The sequence below is a fragment of the Taurulus bubalis genome (assembly GCF_910589615.1).
Source record: "Taurulus bubalis genome assembly, chromosome: 2".
NCBI classification, from domain to species: domain Eukaryota; kingdom Metazoa; phylum Chordata; class Actinopteri; order Perciformes; family Cottidae; genus Taurulus; species Taurulus bubalis.
Genome location: NC_136590.1, coordinates 3,343,670 through 3,366,035, shown reverse-complemented (window position 1 = coordinate 3,366,035; position 22,366 = coordinate 3,343,670). Strand labels below are relative to the sequence as shown.

At 43.3% G+C, this 22,366-nt stretch overlaps 3 protein-coding genes across 4 annotated transcripts; all 3 read right to left on the bottom strand.

The window, feature by feature from the left end:
* Positions 1–4,499: 4,499 nt before the first annotated feature.
* Positions 4,500–9,593, bottom strand: map2k4b (mitogen-activated protein kinase kinase 4b; the record flags this gene model as incomplete). 2 transcript variants are annotated; one of them, XM_079237071.1, is made up of 12 exons in its annotated part: positions 4,500–4,627; positions 5,328–5,373; positions 5,513–5,661; positions 5,747–5,824; positions 6,169–6,296; positions 6,444–6,495; positions 6,577–6,696; positions 6,778–6,897; positions 6,996–7,170; positions 7,870–8,011; positions 8,175–8,210; positions 9,482–9,593. In XM_079237071.1, the coding sequence occupies 12 exons, from the start codon at positions 9,591–9,593 to the stop codon at positions 4,514–4,516; spliced, it is 1,272 nt and encodes a 423-aa protein (XP_079093197.1). In that variant the 3' UTR covers positions 4,500–4,513. The 2 variants fall into 2 exon arrangements, with proteins under 2 accessions (XP_079093197.1, XP_079093198.1); XM_079237072.1 differs by having other exon boundaries at positions 7,870–7,972.
* Positions 9,594–10,207: 614 nt separating this feature from the next.
* Positions 10,208–13,675, bottom strand: adprm (ADP-ribose/CDP-alcohol diphosphatase, manganese-dependent; the record flags this gene model as incomplete). The annotated part of the gene is made up of 3 exons (XM_079237129.1): positions 10,208–11,474; positions 11,836–11,958; positions 13,102–13,675. 3 exons carry the CDS (start codon positions 13,673–13,675, stop codon positions 11,149–11,151), a joined length of 1,023 nt encoding a protein of 340 aa, XP_079093255.1. The 3' UTR covers positions 10,208–11,148.
* Positions 13,676–15,251: 1,576 nt separating this feature from the next.
* Positions 15,252–18,851, bottom strand: rsph1 (radial spoke head component 1; the record flags this gene model as incomplete). Its single annotated transcript, XM_079237217.1, has 8 exons — positions 18,747–18,851; positions 18,515–18,628; positions 17,938–18,043; positions 17,753–17,843; positions 16,864–16,999; positions 16,230–16,301; positions 15,638–15,695; positions 15,252–15,298 (listed from the first exon to the last, which is right to left on the bottom strand). The coding sequence occupies exons 1-8, from the start codon at positions 18,795–18,797 to the stop codon at positions 15,252–15,254; spliced, it is 675 nt and encodes a 224-aa protein (XP_079093343.1). The 5' UTR covers positions 18,798–18,851.
* Between the last annotated feature and the right edge of the window lie 3,515 nt (positions 18,852–22,366).

The window sequence follows — 22,366 nt, the reverse complement described above, 5'->3', positions numbered from 1 at the left end:
ACAATGTGCCTCTTGTTATAATGCAGTCCAAAGATTGACGGCTTAGTTGAACTACAGAATTCTATATTGACTTATTCCCTCCGCTTCTGAGAAATGAGGTTCTGGTGTTGCCTTTTTACCCAGAATCCATTTGGACGAGGATGCGCACAACTGCCGAAGGCTTTCCTCGGTAATGGTTACACGGTTACAGCTTCATACCAACACGTCATGCAATATCAGTGTTACGCCACCTAGACTTGAAGACACATTTTGACGATCATTGTATATTTTCGGAGTCTTTGTTTGTATTACTGGAAAAAAACTAAAAAACAGAAAGGAATTACAAGTTGAATAGGATTGCTTGGTACGGCCATTTTGTAAATATCTTAACTTTCTGTACTGACGGAGACCAGTCTGCATATTTTGTCAGTGGCGCAGGAGAAGACACAAACCACAAATTATGTAATCGGTTCATCAAATGGTGTAAATATGTCAACATTATCTCACTGTGCACCTCTAGCTGAAAACACTCGTCACCGTTTGCTTGAGCTTCCGTGTGTGTGTAGAAACGGTCGGCATTCCTTTTGAAGGAGCTTTTTTTTAAACAAGTTTTCTCTATTTGGCGTGTTGAACCTCACGATGACATTCAGGAGACAAACCTTCCGTCTTATCAGTTTTAATCGGCAGACCAAATGTGCCTTTGCAGCAGCTTTTTATTCCCATTTTTATACCAGTTTCCCCTTTAATACGATGTATAAGCCCACTGTATTTGCTATTCCCTGAAAGCTGTTGACAGATATTAATATAGATAAAGCCAACATAAGTCAACATCAGTTTTTCAGACAAATGAAAAAAAAAATGAAATGAAAAATTCAACTGCATCTCTATTTGTTCTTAATAAGTAGTGTTTTGTCCTTACAAATTCCACCCTTTCTATTCCCAGGCCACAGTTATTTATTTTGTGTTTTTATATTTATACTTTATCCTGTATTTATACTGACATTCCTTTCTCATAGATTGGGGCGCTTTGATTTAATGGGAAAACTCCAGTGCTGCCATTTTGACCAGGAACATTTCTTAGTCTATCAATTCTCTTAAAAATGTGACACAACATGAAGGAACCACTTCCAGAAGCCATGCTTTCTTAAATCACCTTTCTTTAAAGAATCCTATGACGTGGACATTCGTCCATTATTAGCACTTGTGAATAGGAAAATGTAATATATTCAGATCCTTACTGTGAACACTGCATACAACACAGCATACAGGTACACACAGCAGGTCCACTGCAGACAGGAAGTCAGAGCCAGAACTCCTCCAGGGTTCCTAGTTCTGGTCCCTAAATGTCCTTTTTTCTGTGACATGTAAACTCTAGGAAGGCGTTAGATGAGAAGATCAATGTTTTTATCTTCTCATCTAACCATTGTGAAGAAAGCAAATGCATATATTTCCCAAATTATCAGACTTATACATTTCCAACCTATTTCTGTTGTCTGTAAACTTGGGTCTCACTGTGTGTTCTGTTCGACCAAATCTTGTTTTTTCCTGTTACTTATGAAGTGTTGCACTTGTTAAAGGGTTTCTATGGTTACATGGAGGCTATGGATGCCCATCTTGAATATATGACAGAGCTTCATGTCTTCTGTAATAAGAAAATGAACTTCATGTCGTCAGCGTCACATCTGACAGAAGCTTCCATGTTGCTTGGCCACTGACTTGCTTTACTATTGTAAAAATAAAACCAGTATTTGTCTGCATCCCTGTATACAACAGAAAGAAGAGCAATAAACTTATCACAGCAAAATCATTTCTGCATTTCCTTTTTTATCTATCTTCAATCCACAAGAAGCACAAATACACAGGTTTTCAATATTTTCCATGGAAAGTTTATTTGTAATCCTCGAAAGATACAATATAATATCCATTGCCCTTAATATCATATAATCTAATATGAACATCCTATTAAATTGCAATTTACATGACATGTATCTGGAGATGCGTATCTACCAGTGGTAAGTTAGCTTCCTGGAGATGTATCCCATAATAAAGAACACAGTAACGGGCCGCTGGGTTTTCTCACCATTTCAGATAACGGCTTCATCCAGAGAGTGTGTGTGTGTGTGTGTGTGTGTGTGTGTGTGTGTGCGCTTGCTTGTCACGTACGCAACAGGTCTGCTTTGAGTTTTAACGAATGAGCCCAAACTCCCCAACACATCTGGATGATGGTGGCTGACATCTGTAGCCAATGACGTAGAACTTTAAATAAAATAAAAGGAAACTGCAGCAAACGCTACATTTAGCAATTTAGAATCCTCAGGAGTTCTAGTCAGTCTCTGAAAACAGGCAAGTCGGAGAAACTACCCTGATGATATCCTGATACCCCATCAGGATTATTCTTTTTGGCTCTGAAGCTTTCTCCATATCAGGACCAATAATCAGAACATATCAGCCTTTGCTGCATCAATTTGGATCTTTCTATTTTTAAAACCGCTCCCAACTGGATCAGTCCTACCGTAAAAAGCTGGCGTGGCCCTTTAAGTACAACTACTTCAACGTAATGAAGCTAAATGTAATAAAGTGGGGAGCCAAACATAGCAATGTTGATCAAAACACATGTATTGTTTCACATTAGGCTAAAATAACAATAGTAATACATCCATCTGACCATCAAGTCACTGTACACCTGTTGCCTCTCCGATGTTACATAGAATGACTTTACATTATTAGTATTGCTAGGTTAAAAGAAAAGGCTGGCAATATTACGTTACATTTATGGGATTTGTCGACAAAAGAAAACATAAATAACGCCATCCGTATCCATTGAAGTCATTACATCACAAGTCTCTGCAGTGTCCCGGCTCTGGAGGAACGGTTTGGTTACGTAGCGCCCTCTAGCTTCACTCCCCTGGGGGGCGTGGGTCTCTGTTGTCTCCGTGCACCCTGCCCTCCATCTGTGGAGAGGGAGACCGCTGAGGCGTGGGAAACGCTCCATCATCAGTGTGAGCAGACATGCAGAGTCCAGCTGGCCTTAAGAGTCAGAGCGCAGTGACGGCGTGAGGACAGCTGTGTGGTTGGTGGTCGCTACACAGGTGGACATCTTGTCATTTAGCAGCATTTCAAAGTGTCATTTCTCTCGAAGGAAACGCATGCCAGGACTTTTAGAAGTGTCGTCACTGTCTGCCTGCAGGTGGACCTGTGACCAGTGGATGAGTAGTAACCGTACAGTGCTAAGGCTGAGGAGGAGCAGCAGGACTCGTCCTCAAACTGAAACATACAGACTCCTCTCTGTCGAGCAGAACCTGCAGGAACAGCAGATCAGATGCACGACATACACACACATTAACAGAATGTCCTCCAGCTTTACATCCGGCCCCAGTTTGAGCTCTTTATGATGTTTGAGTGACAGAGCTAAGAGAAGACAACTAACTAGAAGGTTGTTCACTATAACTGTAGTCCTGATGGTTTTACAATATCACGATTTATGTATTTTGCGACTGGGAAATGTGTTAAATTGTTTATTTACTGAGCATTGGGCTAAATATAGTTGGATCCAGATGGACAGAAGAGGGTTTGAAAAAAGATGTTTTCAGCATTGCTGCTTTATTGGATAGTGACAGCTTGTAGAGAGGTCGAGATGGGACGACGTGGAGCAAAGGGCTCGGGCTGGAATCGAACCCCGGCCCCTGCAGTACGGTCTCAGCCTTGATACATGGAGCGCTGAGCAGCCGGGACCCCCAGAGAGAAGGGGGTTCAAGCAAGTCTGCAAAACAACTTGAGAACTGTGAGAAGTGGTGTGAATGCTCTCCTGGGTTTAGGGACTTCTGTGTGACGATGACACGTGAAAGCTACAAACTGTGGCCCGACATCAGGTGTGAGAACTGTGTGCAGGACACACACACACACACACACACACACACACACACACACACACTCACAGATTGCATATTAACAAGACGAAGGAAGTAAAGCCACGCTACCGAATCCATGAGCTCTCCACAGGGAAACACTTTTGCATACTTAGTTAACCATGAGATAAGGTGCCCACACCAAACTGTGTGAAGATAGAGAGAGTGAGAGTGTGTGTGTGTGTGTGTGTGTGTGTGTGTGTGTGTGTGTGAGCATACATCTGTACATGTCAACAATTCAGAGGTGAACACACACTTATGCATACATAAGTCCACAATAGGTGGATATTTTTGTTCATACGTCATCAGTGTCACTAATCAACATTGTATTTGGTAGATTCTGTATTTGTGTACTAATATATATATATATATATATATATATATATATATATATATATATATATATATATATATATATATATATATATATATATATATATATATATATATATATATATATATAGGTAAAGGTTTGCTGGACAACAATGGTCTCATTGCACCGGGCAATGAGGACTGAGTTCCTTTGTTCTTTGGAACGTGTGAATAAACAGGTGATCCTACGTAAGTCTAACATGTCAAGCATTGCGACATGAAGCCCCCCCCCCCCCTCCTCCCCCCGGCCTGACTCATCAGTCCACGTACATCGGGGACATGGGGGAGGTGGGGAACTGGTCCAGGATGCGGCACACGTAGCTGGCGACGTCCACGAAACGCTCCTCGTACATCAGGATGAAGGGACGTTTCTGGAGGAAAGACACAGTGAGCTTTTGTTTCATGAAAAGATCTGCGATGACAAAACTCCTGAGAAATGAACTGGTTGCCAGGGGAATACGATACATAACTGGTGTATTTGACATAAACACAAATGATGGAGGCAGCAGGATAGAAAAGCCAACACTTCATTTGGGAGAATATATTTATCTTTGCTTAAAGTTAAAGCTGCATTGATTTAAACTAGATAAATTAAAAAAAACAATGAGCTGACCACTTTAATATTATTATTATTATTATATTAATGAACAATGGATCCATTGTTTACATAAAAACATAGTTTGTGCTGCAGGTTCATGAGTGTAGGAATTGAGGAATGGATTTCTTGGCCAAATGTAATTTAAACTGACACAGACAAATACATAGTAACGATCCGTTAACAGCATGTCACATGGGTACAGCACAGGGTGTCAGTTAGGGCCAAAAACTCATATCACGGTATTTTGTAAGATTCTGGCGGTTTCGCGGTATATCACGGTATTTTTTAAAAGGACCGCCGCCGTCGTTGTTCACGTTGTGTCAGCAGTCTTCTTTAACTCAACGCATGAACACTGTCCATCCACAGCCGTTTCACAACCAGCACCAGAACACTGCCTACACTCCGTGTGCTCTTGACCTGAAGGAGTGACTTGAGAGACGGCGTAAAAACTGAAGAACAGTCCAAGAACTTACCAGAAGCTCCTTGTACTTTGGCCGCTTGGATTCGTCCTTCGTGAGGCTGGACCGAGGGGAAGAGGGACAGACAGAATCTGCATCAGATCGGGTGCCAGTGCTCAGTGGCAGACGGAGTGCTTTCATGGTCTTCATGAGGACCATGACGTGTGTGGTCTGCATGTCTGGGTGCTGCTGGTGCTTACCAGAGGTTAACGAAGTTGATGAACTTGGGGGAGAACTGCCTCTCCTCTGAGTTGCTGAGGTGGGGAGGTTCCCCCTTCACCACCTGGGTCAGCTGATCAAAAACACTGTTCCACTTGGGGTAGGGGAAGCGTCCTGTGGCCAGCTCGTACTGAAAGCAAACGAAACTGTGATGGACCAAACTAGCCAACCGAGCGGAGACAAACTAGATGTTAGACTTCCTGTTGGAGCCTCACCAGGGTGATGCCCAAGCTCCACACGTCAGAGCGCACGTCATAGCCCTGCCTGGAGGCGCTGGGGTCGATCCTTTCAGGCTGAAACACACACACACACACACACACAGTGAGTCCGAGACGCGTCACCAACCCACCGGACTGAGCTCTCCTTTCACGGGGAGGTCAAAGGTCAGGGTTAAAACCCTAAACCCCTGTCTTGTTTGAGTCTAATTGTTTTGTTTCTTAAGATATCAAATGTTTTCCCCAGTCTGTATTTTTTTTTTTGTAGAACTAAATAAAATATGACTATTCAAGTGGAAGCATATGAATTTTCCCAAAAAATATATTTTACCCATTCGATTTCAGTTAACACCCTTTACCTGTTTAAACACTGTTCGTCAATATGATATGATATATTAGTGAAGTATCTGCCGGATGCTTACCGCCATGTACGGCCTGCAGCCGGCGTCCCTGGTCTTGGCTATGGAGTCCACCAGCTGACCGCTGATGCCAAAGTCACACAGCTTGATGTTACCCAGTCGGTCCATGAGAATGTTGGAAGGCTTGATGTCTGAAACCATGAGAAGAAATCACACAAAATTCATCCAATTGCCAATATTAATGCTTCGAATTGCCAATATTTAGTGCCGACGTTAAATACTTTTAAAAATAATTTTAATCAATTATAATGAGTTTACTATTTAAGAAAAAGACTTACCTCTGTGAATTATTTTCAAGTTTTCTTTTAAGTGATTCAGTGCTTTAACAGTCTGTTGAAGACAAAATCAAACACGTGAGCTATGCGTTGCTAACATCCAAACGAATAGAGGAAAAGTGAACGGTCCACTCACCGCTAATGTTATTTTGCCTAATATTGCCTCTGGAATGACGTCGTCTAATGCACAATATACATATTTGTAGAATTTGTCTAATGAGGTAGCCATAAGTTCCATACAAATCCAACAGTCCCCCTGCAACGAAGAGGGAGCGGTTACATACAAACACATGCAACATCAGATGGTGCGTTTGAGGTCAGTGAATCGTAGTCAGACCTCTCTGAAGAGAGCGCCGTAGAACTGAACAATGTAGGGACAGTCACTGCTCCTCATCACCACGTCGAGGTCCATCAGCAGCTGCTTCTGCTCCTTCTCGTCCACGGTGGAGCGGATCCTCTGAGACACACACACACACACACACAGTTTACGTTTACATGCTTCAATCCCAGATGGGTGAAATTCATCTTCTTGAGCGCGTTGAGCGGATTCCTTGCCTTGACAGCCATGATCTGGCCCGTGGGTTTGTGGACCATCTTGTTGACGGAGCCGTACGCCCCGCGGCCGATCTCCCCGAGGTCTCTCAGGTCCTCTGCCGTGAAGTCGCAGTGCTGCTCCGGAGAGATCTTCAGCTTCCCCGACGACTCGATGCTGTGTGTCCGCAGACGCTCTCTGGAGGGCGGGATGAGACGGGAAGAGACGGGATTGGACGAGGACAGGAGTACAGGAAGTGGGAGGAGGAGAAAGAGCCAATGGAGGAACGGGCATTATAGATGGATGTGGATATGATCAATATGGAATCAGTTAACCCCCAAGCTTCTGTGAAAGTGAAACGTTTAACAGGTTCTTTGTAATCTGAGTTTTCTTATGGGATTGGACTCTCCGATGGGACGCGCTGATTTGAAAGTACAAAGTTAGTGTAAAAATCATCATCATTCATCATTTTTACACTTCAAAAACACATTTTACTGGATGGATCATTTATATTTGCTCATTTTTATATATTTTTTTTTAAATATCTAACATGTATTGTTGAATGTATGTGAAAATAACATTTTAACACAAATGATCAATGATGCCAAGGTACTGAAGTCCGACGTGGTCGTTCTACTCCGGTCATGTGTTGGCGACAGGCCAGCAGCTCTTTATTGAGTTGCCAACGAATATTAAATACCCACACTATTAATAATAATGAACACAGTTGAGCTGCTGCATTGGGATGATGTTTTAAAGACTAACTTACCTCCCCTAAATATCTTGTTGTCATTATTTCCTTATTGTCGTGTTCCCACGTTTGAGAAGACGTACTCCTTCACCGGCCAACATGTAAAGTCTAAAAGAACACGGGTCCCATCCCCAGCTGTTACTCACATGTGAGGGTTCTGGAAGGAGGGAGGCGTCGGGTGGAGCGGCAGCCTGGAGGCTGGTTTCACTGGAGGGTTGGCGAAGTTCAGCTTCAGAGCTTTACGTTTACCTGGCGGGACAAAGAGAGTCACACCACATGCACGGCCCACTGAGGGGAGAGACTGTGAGGAGAAAACAGGATTTTAAGATCCAGTCTACGACCTTCAGGTCATCTCAAGCGCTTGTCGAGATCAGAGGAAGCACAACATGCATTTGTAACGTGATCTATTTTACATGAAAAAGAAGTGGCCTAGTGAGATAAGTGTGAATACCTGTTTCATTCTGACATCTCCAGCAGGTGTTGCTTTCTGTAGGGTTGAGATAAAACAGTAGTCAGAAATACATTGACCAACCAATGAAGCCTTACTAGCATCCCCACGTCCATTATCGGACAGAACCGTGTGTAAACCGGTGACTTATCCGGATGAAGCGGTCCAAACGATTCGTAGCTAGCTGTGGGCTCGGCTAGATAATGGACTCAGAGGAAGTTATTGAAGTGGACCGTCACAGAGTCAACTTAAAAAAAACAAAAGGGCAGACATGTTGTTTCAGCAGCAGAAGTGTTAAAGACTGAGCCTTCACGGTATCTGACGAAACGTCGACCGAAATAATGTTCACAACTTCCTAAACCAGAAGGACCTGCGTGACGTTGTCAGGCCACGGAAGCAAATCCATCAACAAGGTTTAATAAGAGATGAATATCATTATTATGTCCAACTCTAACTGCATCATGGGCATCATTATTGGTCAGAGACGGCGGCCTGGAGGAGGAGAGTGAAACACTCAACTAGAGGCCTTGGTGGAAACGTTACTTGGAAGTTAGCAGCCAGGTGCTAATAATATCGGGGAACTACGCGTTCATTGAATGCATCTTTACGACGCCACACGTAGCGTCACGATTAAATGATGGACGTTTCGTCTCTTTGGAGAACCGTGTGGGGCTGAAGACACTTCTTCTGTTACATATAAGTTTGTCGGTTCTTCAGACAAACACCACTGCTAAACTGGTAGCCGTGTACTTTCAGACTCAAGCTAAGCTAGTCAAGCTGGAGCGTAAGCGGAAACTGCGCCATTCGGCCTTCAAAATAAAGGCGTAGCATATTCAAATATTTAGGCTTGCTGTGTGTATCATGTCAACACTGACTGAAATGTGAAACACTAATGCTGTAACGATAAGTAGTAGTATCCAGTATTTGTTAATAACATGCCACAATCAAATTGAAAAGTAGTGATGAGTGAGGTTGTGCTCATCCACAGTAGCCCGCTACATTTTCTAATAACAATTGAGAATATAAAATTGTTTACAATTCTTTATAAAAATCATTCCAAAGTCAGCATTTTAAATGTAAATTAGCAGGCCATCCTGTGTTCACATTCCTTAAACATGAACTAAATAAGTAATCGTTTATCCTGACAACACGGATCTTATTTTGAAAATTTGGACCGGAAACCCTCACTCTTTCTGTCGCAATTGACTGTTTTTTTTCTGTTTCTGGGAAGCTACGAGCTACCTTCTCCTACTAACCCCCTATCTTCCGTAGGGAAAGAAAAGCGGTGAAACAAAGGCATGGCCGCCTACCTTGCATGCTGCTGCTGTGTGTCTGCTGGTGGAAATGTTGCGAAGCGGATCCTGCAATGTTGCTGTTGTTGCTGGAGCTTGTGAAGTTGCTGTCAGGACTGGGAGTCGCCATTGTTGTGTTGGATTCCCGGCAGCAGAACTTCCTCTCAGTCTCCGGACGGGACACTGCGCCACTTGAACGCAGCAGCCGCGCCGTGGCCACGTCCGTGCTGCAGTTGCATTCAAGAGCCGCCGGAAATAAAGCTATCGCGACTTCCCAACGCAATGGTTGACACATTGTTATGACTTATGCACATTATATCTCTGTTGTCTGCACTATAGCAACTCAAATCCCTACTTTCAACCAAATAGTCAACACAAAAGAGTGCGTGCAACTGTAATTGTTGCATTCTTGTCACTATTAGATATGTCAAAGGGAGCATTTAGATTATTGCACTTTGAAATAGTAGTTAAAAAATAGCCTTAGCTCAAGGTTATTTTACTAGTTAAAGTTAAGTTTACGTTAAATCAGTTTGACCAATGGATTTCCATGACTTTTTCATGACTTTAAACCAAATTTCCATGACCAAACATGTTGTGAAATCTGGGTGTAAACATGAAAAAGTGAGTAAATGTAGTATTTAAACTAACAATGAGAATACAAAGCATACACAGTAAACCTTAAATGACACAAATGAATGAGACAATAGTTTGATTAAAAGAATAAACATTTATATAGATGCCTGTATGTATGCCTGCTTTTATTGTGAGCGTCTTTCTTTTAAAAGCATATTCTTAATTATGAATATTAAAAGCATAATTCCATGACTTTTCCAGATTTTCCACCCTGCATCTGCTGGTGAAGACTGAAATGCTACAGAAAAAGCTGGTAAATTGACCTTGAGTTAAGATTGTTACTTCACATATGTGTATCCCTCAGGTTCAATAGCATAAAAACAGCAAAAACTCCAGTAACAGAAAGCGTGAATCAGCCACTTTCCCAACGGAACTTGAATGCAGCATCAGATGTTTAAATGGGCTCAGAACTGATATTTTTATTACTCGTTATATCGTTTTTGTAATTCATACAGCTTGGCACTCATCCAGTGCAGAACTGAAAACTAAAAACTGGATTTATATCAGTTATAGTTATCAATACACTGCACCGATCAAATCACAACAAATTGCTTTGCAATTAACAATAAAAGAAAATCAGGGGGGGAAAAGCACCCAAAAAAAATCTGCAAAAAAGGCATAAAAAGGCAATAAAGTATAAATATACAAGTGCTATCATTTGAACTCAAACTTAAAACACAACCAGTGTGTAAGATATACTTCACACGTTGTCAAGTTAATAAATAATACTCTTATCACGTGCAATCACGTATATGAGGTACTGCATTTGCTCTGCTGAGGAAAGTGCATCTGAAAACACAGAAAGTGTTTCTGGAGCAATAGTAGTCAGTGCTTCACATTCACAGTGCCCTTCTTAGGACTAAAATAATGAAACATTATAGTACGTCCAACTGAGTAACATCTGTGAATGATTTTCATCTTTAAAGTGACCATTGTGAAATTCTTCTCCAGAGGATGGAACCACCATCCGGTGAATGAGCCACACAGGATAACGCTCCAAATCCAGAGACATTGCACCAATATTTCCTACTCTATATATGTGACTATATGTGTCATATGGCCGCAGGTTCTGCGTCACCCGGAGTGGGCTGGAACAGGAGTACTCGGCCCGTGATCCTCCCGCTCCCCTCCAGCAACATCCTGTCCTCGTACACGGAGACGGTGCCGAAGGCGTCGCTGTTGGGCGGCGTCTCGATCACGCCGGGTAGCGTCACGTGGTGCACCCCCGTGTCCTGGTCCTGGTGGTAGCCGCCGTCGTGGTCGTGTCCCGCCATGAAACACACCACGCTGCGGTGGGACCGGATGAGGGCCAGGAGCTCGTCGAAGTTCCAGGCGAGGCAGATGACGTCGGTGGAGCTGGGGTGGACGGGGAGGTGACCTGGGAGGGAGAGCAGGCGGAGATGTCTTAGCATTCATTTACCGCCAATCCTTTACAGGATTATTTAGTCTAGAAAACACAAAGAAAGTGAAAAATGCCAAAGGGACATCTTCTCTGGCCAGGACTAGGAAATAGGTAATAACAGCTCAGCAAAAGGGGTGGGCGGGGCTAAACTAATCCTCTCAGGAAGGAAGCGGGACGTCCAACTATCAGCATGCACAATATGTATTCTGTCAGTCTCCGAGTGGCTCTAGAGACTGGATGAGTGGAGGCTCGTCCCAGGGCTGACCTGGCCTCTGATCACGCTCCATCAACGGCCCACCTGGAAGACGTAAGGAATCAAAAACAATGCGTTACTTACTGACTATTGTGACTCGTTCCCGTTTGTCGTCGGCCCAGGACAGAACCGAACCCAGCCAGTCCAGCTGCTCCTTACCGAAGGCCCCGTTGAACATGGTGAACCTCTGCAGCAGGCCGCCAGACACTGAAACAACAACAACACCAAACATGAACTCCTGGATCCAGCCGCTCTTCACGGTGTAACACACCATGCTGCAACAGAGCCCTCCTGGTAACGGGGTCTCCTCTGCCCGTTAGCAAGGCACCATTAAACTGCTCCAGTGGACACTATGGTCGTAATTGAGAGTCTCTGAAGAATGAAATACTTGCTTAGTAGACGTCCTTGAAAAAAACAACAGAATAGCTAGGTTGGCTTCTGATTCGCAGCTAAAAGGGAAGTGTCTCGATGTGTTTTACAATGAAGCTTCAGAATGGTGAAACTGGTTAAATCCGCACCAGGCTTTTACTAGAGTACCGAGCACTAACACCAGTTTCACAACGTGTGTTGGCGGTGTACAAACAGAAATGAGATCCTTAATGTTCCTTTCACAGGTTGACTTGTGGGAGATGCACGAGTAGCCTGTGAGCAGACGGTGAACAACTAGTGAAGCATTGACAGTCAGGGACAGAAGGACTTGGACTGTGACACAATTTTTCTATGTTGTCCTGCAATGGATTTTAAATAAAGGTTGAAGTGTAGACGTTCAGCTTTATTTCACTGTGCATAACACAAATATGGTCTATGAATTACAGCCATTTGCACACAGTGCCCCACATGTTCAGAGGCTCAGACTATTGGACAAACTAACATATAATGAATATAATGATCATGTGTAATACTTGGAGGTAGATCCTTTGCAGTCAATGATTGCCTGAAGTCTTCACCCTTAGTCATCACCCAACGCTGGGTCTCCTCCCTTGAGATGCTTTGCAGGCCTTTACTGCAGCCTCCTTCAGCTGCAGCTGGTTTGTGGGTCTTTCGGTTTCACTTTTATCTGAAGGAAATGACAAGCTCACTTGGGTTGAGACCAGGTGACTGACTCGGCCATTGAAGAATGTTCCATTTCTTTGCCTTGAGAAGCTCTTGAGCTTCTTGTCCTTCAGTGAGTCTTTACCCAACAAACCCCCTGATTTTAATCAATAAAGCAACGGTGCATTGGATTTATTATGAATTAAATGTCTCCTGTCAAAGGAACACGTTCTCACTAAAGTTGTAATCTAGTTTAAACCCACTTCCGCCTGTTCTTCGTGCTATGCTGTGAACATAACACTCAACACGACGCAGTACCTGGCGGACAGTTGAGGTCCTGGTTGTGGTTGTGCTCCCGCACCACGCTCATGGCGGCGCTGTACTGCTGGCTGGACGCGTCTCTGCCCAGCAGGCTCACGTCGTACGCGTCCAGCACCACGAAGGTGAAGCCGGGCACCGGGCTGAAGTGGTAGGCGTACGTCTCGCTGCCAGCCGGGACTCCGCTCAGGCGCCTCTCCGAGTGGAGCGTGCTGTTGAGCCGCGAGCTCAGCAGCGCGCTGCGGCTGAAGTTATAAAACTCGTGGTTCCCCCACACGTGGTGGACCTCCACGCGACCGGAGCCGAACTCCGTCAGCACGGCGTCCAGCGCGCGGTCCGAGGCGCCGTGGCTCTTGTTGAAGCCGTCGATAATGTCTCCCAGCTGGAGGATGAACTCCGGCTTGACAGCCGCCTCGGACCAACTTTTCTGGGCGTTTCTCAGCAGCTGCAGGCTGCTCCGGTAGTAGCGCCTCCTCGTGCGGGTGTAGTTGTATCCGTCGTCGATGTCCGCGTACTGGATGTCCGCTATCACACCGAATGTAAACAGCGGCGGCCCGCGAGGACGGTCGTCCATTCTCGAGCTTCGGAGTAACTGTCGCCGCTGTACGCTCGCTGGGTGTGACGTCAGAGTCGAGCACACGGGAGCCGCGAACCGGGCCCGGTGTTACGGAGTAATACGCGACCGTGTTAACTGGAGACTTTCATCCGAACGCGACCGTTGTTGTCGTAGTTACAGGCAGACAGCTGTTTGAGAATAGGAAGAGAAAGACGTAGCTGCCCTTGTGAATGCCGCATTGTTTAATTTGTATTATTATATATTATTATGTATATGAGAGGGTTTGACACTGTATTAAAAAACTAAACAAAGCGGCATTCACGAGGACAGCTAGTTATAGGCGTTCGCTTTCCTATTTTTCGACACGGCTGTCGTAACTATGACAACAACGGACGCGTTCGGCTGAAAGGTCGCCAGGTAAACCGTAACACCGGTACTCTCAACTTCCGCACATGATGAAATCCAGCCAGGCCGGTTTGGTTTGTTGTCGTGCTCAATGTCCTGTGTCGTCCCACAACGGGGTCTGTGACGCTAGCGATGAGCAGGACAATCAACGCTATGACTTCCGGTTGTAGCCTTCAAAATAAAGCTGTTAGAAAGACCGGATGTAGGGAACAAGTGGCTCTGGTAGAGGCAGATGGGAGAAGTCTGCCAAAGAGGGTTTATTTTAACCCACATCGTGATATGTTCCTAAAACTAAGTAACTATGTTTGCTGCCTGAACTGAAGGAGATTTCTGACAGAACGCATCAAAGCAACTTGCTCATGCAATTATCTTATTTTCCTGATACAGCTGTGGAGATGGATCTGATAATGTGGTGTCCGGCAGAGAAATGAGTGTCACAAATATAACATTCCCCCTCTGGTTCTTAGGTGGCTGAAATAATAAAGAATGGCTTAGCAGCTACAAAATCAGCTCTTCTAAACAATGAATCCTCTCCTACATTTCTCTGAGCACACGTACATGCTAGTTTCAGCACAATTTCATACCATGCATTTGATGGAACCTAATCATAACAAAGCATATATTATAAGTTGTCCGAGAGCATTCTCACTCCTGATGCTTTCACTCACAAATGTTTTTCAGAATGTAACCCAGAGAGAAGCGTATTGAACAGAAGGAAGGATGAGGATTGCAGTTCTTGGAATCACAGCGGTCTGAGGCGCATTAAGTAAACTCAGTGCCCACTCAGAGCCTGGTTCGGTTCCAGGTTTCTTCTTGGCAGCTGCTTGCTCATGGGGAAATGTTTAAGAGCTGCTCTTTCGAAAAGTCTCATACTTTCTGTTGTGATTTGGCAATATACAAATAAAAAATGTACGAGCTGCTTGTACTGAGGTTACACTTACTTTTGGTTTCATTATTAGGATAATTTTCCCTTCTCACATGAGACAATACATGTTGTTCTGTAAATTTCCACAGTGTATGAAAAGTGCACACTGTATACATCCACAGTTTATTACAGTCGGCAATGGAAAGTTCCCCGTTGCGACAACAACCACACATCTTCATGGGAAAACACAAGCTTAACAGATTTATTTCAATATTTATGAGCGTATTTATGTCGTCTTGAAGGGTTGTGGATTGATCTCACAGGTCAGCTCTCTGCTCCGTCCTCTGCTGAAGCGTGTTCCTTTTCCCCACCTGACCAAAGAAAAACAGACAAACTCATTCACAGAAGAGCAGATTGTGATCCCTCATCTCTTCACACACTTTGAGGACTCATTCATCCCGTCTGGCCTCTTTGAGGCATTTAACAATGTTTATTTCTTCAAAGTATGTATGCCCCAGAAACAACAACAACAAGCACAGACTGAGCTATATTTTCAGGGGCTTTTGGGCTTTTATTTCTTTCAAGGACTTTTCCAGGCCTAGAAATAACCATTTTAACATTCCATGACTTCTCCAGGTTTCCCATGACCGTACGAACCCTGTTTACTGCAGGTATGTTGTATTTGTATCAATAACTTGAAGAAAGTTCACCTGAAGCATCCTGGTCTGGAGTCCACAGCGTCAGCCCCGTGACACACTTGGGAATCCACTTGAACATGGAACAAGGCAAGCAGAAGGCAGGCATAGGTAGGAAGCAAAGAAGCAGCATGACTGTGTGGAGCGAGGTCACTAAAGATGGCACACACTGCTCTCCAACACGCTTACAGCTCTTAGCATGTATCCTGAAGTGCTGACATAGTCGCTCAACACCACCAATCACATCATGCATATAAAGTCAAACGTGCACAGAGAATAAGAATACTTCTAGTATGCTCATCAACAGCAAGACACGACACTCTGGTCTTCCTCCTCATGCTGTGGCTGAGGGACTCATGCTACTGACTGCAGGCTGCGTATGAAGGCGGCTGCACCTCCTGTGATCCTCCTGAGGGCAGATAACCGTCTGTGTAGGCCGCCTTCTGTGTTTGGACATGTTTACCCATCTCCTCATCAGCCCATGGCTGCTTTCAGTGAAGAGAGGTGTGTCTCACTGGGTGTCCCATCAGGACAGGTATTCATTCCGTGTGCCCTGACAAAGTTCAGTTTTTTTCCAGATTACCGCGACGTGCCGCTGCTGCATTACCTGCTCCATTGGATGGTATTCACCATGCTGCTCACACCCGAGGTCGAACACGTACTTCCCCAGACCGTGGGGCTGCAAAATAAGAATGAAGGTTGGCTGAGATGTGGGACGGGACCACGAGCAGTCGCCAGGTTGTAGACAACAGCTTCGCCAGAGTAGCTTGGAGGTTATGTCCAATAAATACACTGTAACCGGTCTGATCATCAGACATGTCTCCTGTCAGATTGGATCTATTTTTAGCAACTTCCCGGCATTTATGAAATCTTAGCAATCACAATGTTATCATTGATGGCCGTAGCTTCCGAGGTGAATCCCGAGTTGTAATAAACTGTTGTTTTCTATGAGCAACCATTATGGCTTTTGTTTCTGATACTGATGGAATGTAGAGGAACTGAATTTAGAGAGACAGACAAATTGATCTTGATTTCACCATCAAATATGTACTTTAATGAAAGCTGAGAGGATATAACCACTGCTATATTATATGAAACCATCTCCACTGTGACCTCTCTGACAGAGAATGATCTGGCCTGGCATAAATGAGCAAAGCTCCACTGTTATTGTCCCCTGCAACTACCCAGGCTCCAGTGGAAGAGGATCATCATTTCCAAGCAGTAATCAAAGGAGAACTTACCATGCTGTCGACAAAGTTCCCCTCGTATCTGTGGTTAGAGTGGATGTACTTTCCAGCCGACTCCATGGTGCCATTGGCCCATGAGCCCATGTACTGGGAGCCGGTGTCTTTGTAGCAGTACAGGCCCTGCCCATGCCTGGTGATCACATGACACCATGACTGGACCTCATTCCAATGGAGGTGGTCAGGTTATAAGACGTCCATGTTGAAACTACGCTTTGGCACAGATTTACAACTGTTATTTTAACAGCTTTTCTGTGTCTGTATTTTTAATATATAAATAGATTATGTTGTATATTTAAATATAGCCTTTTTGAAACACAGCCTCATCATCATCGATGTTGTTTGACCTGAAAATCAGCAAATCCACACTTCCAACATATTTCTGTTTCCTACAGCAGTGACTTGCCAAGATAATTCCCATTCTCCTGCATTCAGGGTTCATACACATTTTGACTAATGGATTTCCATGACTTTAAACCAAATTTCAGACAATAGTTTGGTTAAAATAATAAACATTTATATAGATGCCTGTATGTATGCCTGCTTATATTGTGAGTGTCTTTCTTTTAAAAGCGTATTAATGATTTCAAACTCAGCGTAAATGAACGACATGAACACATGAATATAACACATTTCCATGACTTTTCCAAAACTTTTGAGATTTTATTTGTTTCAAGGACTTTTCCAGGCCTGGAAATATCCATTTTAAAATTCCATGACTCTTCCAGGTTTACCATGACCGTATGAACCCTGTGCATTTCTCTGTATCATTAAAAGAAACCAAGCAGGCTGTAAATCCAGAAGGCTCAGGATGAGTGTGTGCTTTCTGAAACCAAAACTACTAAACAGCTCAGGGACGCATGTGATTTTAAAACTGTGGTCCTACCTCATGTGATCCAGCCACTCTCCGTCGTACGTGTCTTCGTTGGGGTAAGTATAGACGCCGTGACCCTGCCTCAGGTCATCGGCCCACGACCCTGACAGACAACAGGGAGAGTTGGTTCCTGTCGCCGCTCCAGCTGGACTACAGCTCTACAGCTGTCTGGACTCAGTGCTTTAACTGTATTGTACCTTCATATCGTGAGCCATCGGGGTAGTAGAAGATGCCCTGTCCATGTTTCTTGTTCTGGTAATAGTTCCCCACATATCTCGCCCCGGTCTTGAACCAATATGTCCCCTGTTAGACAAAATATAAGATACATATAAGTTAGTTGTCAAATACACTATTTTTTTCTCTTCATGTAACTTAATGTTAACCTTGATGGCAGTAACAGACACTGAATATGTATAGAATAAACAGCTTCATAAGACGTCAGTGTAGACTTTGCATAAGCACAACATGTGGTGAGAATGTACTCTCACCACATCTGGAGGCTAAAATGTCTTCTTTTCATGTGGTGGAATGTTTTCAATGTTTTCAAACGTGTGTCCACAGGTTTCCTCACCATACATGGAGTAATGGTGTGAACGCTGAACAACCTGCGCTGTGTGTCCTCGTGTTCAGTACAACAGCGCCCCCTGGCGGGGGATGTGAATACTGCTCTCTGTGTGTGAACGTGGGACTCGGTTGGCTGTGTGTGGTCCGCACCGGGACCTGAGGGCGTAACGCTCCCTGCTAGTTACCTAGTTAGCTACCTAGTTAGCATACCTGTCCGTGCCTTGCGCCGTTCTCGTACCGGCCCTGGTAGACGTCTCCATTGGGCAGAACGGCTTTACCGGCTCCGTGCCTTTCACCTGCTTCATTCCGGTCCCCTTCATATTCCTGCCCGTGAAACCGAACAGAGTACCACACGCTCCCGTTAGCTTCAGCCGTTAGCCTCAGCCGTTAGCTTCAGCCGGTCAACGTCACCGAACAAGTGTATGTATTTCTTTCCGCTCACCCCGAGTTTACTGTGCTCGTCGTCAAACTCATCAGATCCCACATCCGACATCCTCAGGTCCCGTGTGAAGCTGAAGGTGTCCCGGTAATACCTGGACGGGTGGTGTGCGCCGCTTGTTTACGGTTGCCGTGACAACGGTCAGTCCCCCGTGACCAGGAGTTGCAAAAAGCTGCATTGGAGGAGCTTTGATCCGATGTGAGGTCCCGGGACAGGGATGACGTATGTGTACAGATTATAAAGCCCTCTGAGGATAATTTGTGATTCTGGAGAATCTATAATAAACTATACAATATATAATATCTACAATAAACTAAACAATTCACTATAAATTATACAAAAAAAACTGAATTGATAACCTGTATAGAAGCCCATCTCTCATCCTGAGTCACTATCTCAAAATTATGACTTAGCATCTTATAATTATGACTGAGCATCTCATAATTACGACTCACTATCTCATCATTATGAGATATTAAGTCATCATTTGGAGATACTAAGTCATAATTATGAAATTCTATCTTAAAATTATGACTTAATATCTCATATTTATGAGATGCTATCCTCTCCTGTGGAACCAGCTTCCAGTTTCCTTCACACACACTCACCACATGTACCATTAGATTTAAGACCTCCCTCTTTGATAACTCTTATTAACACTGGTCCAAGACACACTCAGCGTGCCTTGGACCAGCCCCTATGCTGCTACAGGCCTAGACTATAATATTAGACTAATATTTGAATGTAGAAAAAAAAAAAATTTACAACACTATGTTCACACAAAGTGAAACGTGTATGTCTCTAAGTAAGACAACAAGATGTCCTTAAGATGACAACAATATTTGATGTTGTATTGAATTAATTGTTTACAGATAAATACTTGGACTGTACTTTTTTTTACATGTCAGCCATTCATATCATTCTGATGACAGGGACTGCCATGCAAGGTGCCGCCTGCCCATCAGGAGTAACTAACATTCATATGAATAGCCTGTGGGAGGTTAGGGGTTAAGTGTCTTGACCAAGGACAAATCGACATGGACTAGTGGAGCCAGGGATCGAACCGCCGCTCCTCTGATCGAAGGACACACCTGCTCTACCACTGAACCACAGTCATGTAACTTTTACATTCAAGTTTTTATTGAAGTCGATTTTATATTTGTAGTAATACAAATGTTTTGGGCTAAATAATAATAGTACAAAATCAAGTACAGGCAACAAACACATCTCTGCTACCGTTCATTTAGCATTGCGGGACCACATTTTGCCAAGATTCATAAACAGATTCATAAACTGAAAATAATCTACATTGCAAAAAAAGATTTTAATCATAGGTTTGTTACAATTTGCCGAAATCTCCTCGTCTTTAACAATAAAAACTCAAGACCATCCAGTATCCAACAGAAGTATGTGCATGCAAAAGTTGACTAATCTTTTGATTGGATAAACAGAATGTATGAATTCATTTTTACACATCAGAAACTATTCAACATATCAAGATGTATTGCTTGGTGGAATTATTAATAATAATGACTGAGTTGTTGCTCAGGGAGGAGCAATTGTCCATCAGCTGTCCATCAAATGATCAAAGTGCAGATAATACCTCTATATAGCAGCCCTTTATTTAGACAACTTGAACTTGACTTGACATTAACTCATAAGCCACGAGATTTTACCATCTGTTGCATTAAAGATTAGAAAGAAGTCTGCTTGTAATCCGTTGCATTCAATTTGGCTTTCTGAGACTCATGAGGAGACAATATTCAAAATGTCTGAAGCAGTTATTCAATCAATAGAAACACGTGCCAGTTAAAAATGGCAAATGAAAGGCATTTTGTGGCTGCAGTGATAATCCACTGCATGTCCTTCCACAGAGTATCATTGTCCCCTTGAGGGCAGTCCCTAAGAATATCTCGTTCCTGATGAATTCCCTGAAGTAGCCCATGTCGAAGATGGAGGCAGGGTTACATGTGGGTTCACTGGCTGCTTGTTCATGATTTAGCACCCTTCTTGTCAGTTTACAGCCATCTAATCTCTCTCTCGTGACACCAGAATTACAAATGACTGACAGTTTAAAGACACATTTTGATGTCTTGTTAAAGTGACCAGATTTCTGAAATTATAAACAAGGGCCATTTTCAGTTGGGTGGTCAATATATAAATAAAATACAAAATGAAATAAAAAAGGTGGGCAAATGTTTCATGTATTTTGACCATGGTAACCGTAATAAACCACATTGCAGGCCGACTGATAGTATTGGCTAACTGACTGACTGTGTCAGATAATCAGTTTACAGTAAGAGTAAACTATGAAACACACAATGAGAAATGGTCAGACTACAATAATTCAATGCAGTGTATGAAGCAAACCATCAACACTACCAGACACACTATGACAGACAACACAACACACTGTGACAACTATATTACAGAAACACTTCACAGGAGACTGAACTGTCTCATCTGAACAGCCATTCAATGGTCCTGGTCTGGGTCGAATAATGGCTGAAGAGAACATAAAAAAGACATAGAAACAATAGTAAATAGTAAAAATGCAAAGGTTGTCTTTAGAATATTCAGAGTATTAGCTGCAAACAACTATCAGTTATGTAAAGATAAGGTGGTATGATGTCTACCTAAGCAGAGAATAAAGTCACTCTAATACAGAACTTGAGAAAAGATAATCCAAATATATAATAATAATAATAACAATAATAATAATGTATATATATATATATATATATATATATATATATATATATATAGGTCAGGTCTATTCATGGCCGGCCCAAAAGCTTAACTATGAGTTTAACTATGAGCTTAACTATGAGTTTAGTTTAAAGACTGAATGCTCCGGGAAACGGCTTGTCTCTTACCAAAGGTCCAGCACTAAAATCATAAATAGTGTTTTTTTTGTTTTTCTTTGTACCAACATGTTAATGAGTGAACTTTAGAGGAGTTGGTATGTATCTAACTGTGGACACAGGCTTGCTCTCTTCCTCCACTCTGTATGCTTAAGCTAGGCTAATCATATCCTAGCTCCAGCTCTTTTGGGTTTTCTTTTGCGCTATTCTTGCCATTCTTCACTGTCCTGTTTCAAAGCTTCTGACATTGCAACCTCTCCCTCTGCCAGTCTTGTGTTCCAACAGGTCATTATTTCCCTTGCTGTCTCCGGTGTCCCTCTTTGGGAGATGAGGCAGAGGAAAAGAGAGGACTCTAAATCTCTGACACAACATTAGTCCGCTGTAATCTCTAAAGCCGTCAGGAGGATCCTGGGGGAATTTCTATTGAGGGGTTCATCAGCTATGCCTTTATCTATAAGCCTGTCATGGCAATCACAACCCAGCTAGCAAAATTGTACCGGCCCATGTGGGGCCCGAATCCCAGATGCCGGAACAAAAACACAAGAGTTGTGGATGTATTTTGTGTAATAAATACTAAATAGGCCTCAGAGGCAGTGCTATTGCATATTGCACAAACTGAAATGCATTTTAACTCAATAACCATTCCATAAAAAAATGCATGGTTAGCCTAGCCTAAGCATAAAGTCTGAAAACTTGGGACACAGGGAGACAAAAACAAAAATTTCCAATGCCCTAAAAAATTAACAGTTTGTATTTTAT